Here is a 477-nt window from a genome sequence, read left to right on the forward strand (position 1 = left end):
GGTCCAGACCTGCTGGTCCAGATCTGCTGGTCCAGACCTGCTGGTCCAGAACAGTTGGTCCAGACCTGCTGGTCCAGACCTGTTGGTCCAGACCTGCTGGTCCAGATCTGATGGTCCAGACCTGACGGTCCAGACCTGCTGGTCCAGATCTGACGGTCCAGACCTGCTGGTCCAGATCTGCCTCTGACACAGTTGTCTGTCTTTCAGGCCATTGCTGGACTGAACGGTATGCAGCTGGGAGACAAGAAGCTCCTGGTGCAGAGAGCCAGCGTGGGCTCCAAGAACGCCACTCTGGTGAGTGTCCAGGAGCTGGACAGACGGCAGCAGTGGGGTGGACACAAACCTGTTATTGATGGGATGGTTCACTGGTTTAGTTCCTACTTGGACTAGAGCACATGAGCAGAGTGGGCTGCACTGGTGTGACCCATGAAGTCCAGATGGGAAGTAAGAGTGTATGATGGCAGGACAGACAGACGG

The 477-nt window shown here is 56.6% G+C and overlaps 1 protein-coding gene across 1 annotated transcript in view; it reads left to right on the forward strand.

The window, feature by feature from the left end:
- u2af2a (U2 small nuclear RNA auxiliary factor 2a) overlaps window positions 1-477 on the forward strand; it is a 7,808-nt gene that overhangs the window by 4,536 nt on the left and 2,795 nt on the right. The window contains exon 9 of the mRNA XM_025061446.1: window positions 162-294. Within this exon, the coding sequence (XP_024917214.1) occupies window positions 162-294 (133 nt within the window). The remainder of the gene's footprint in view (window positions 1-161; window positions 295-477) is intronic.

The sequence above is a fragment of the Cynoglossus semilaevis genome, chromosome 13, assembly GCF_000523025.1.
Source record: "Cynoglossus semilaevis isolate Cse_v1.0 chromosome 13, Cse_v1.0, whole genome shotgun sequence".
In the NCBI taxonomy this organism is placed as follows: Eukaryota; Metazoa; Chordata; class Actinopteri; order Pleuronectiformes; family Cynoglossidae; genus Cynoglossus; species Cynoglossus semilaevis.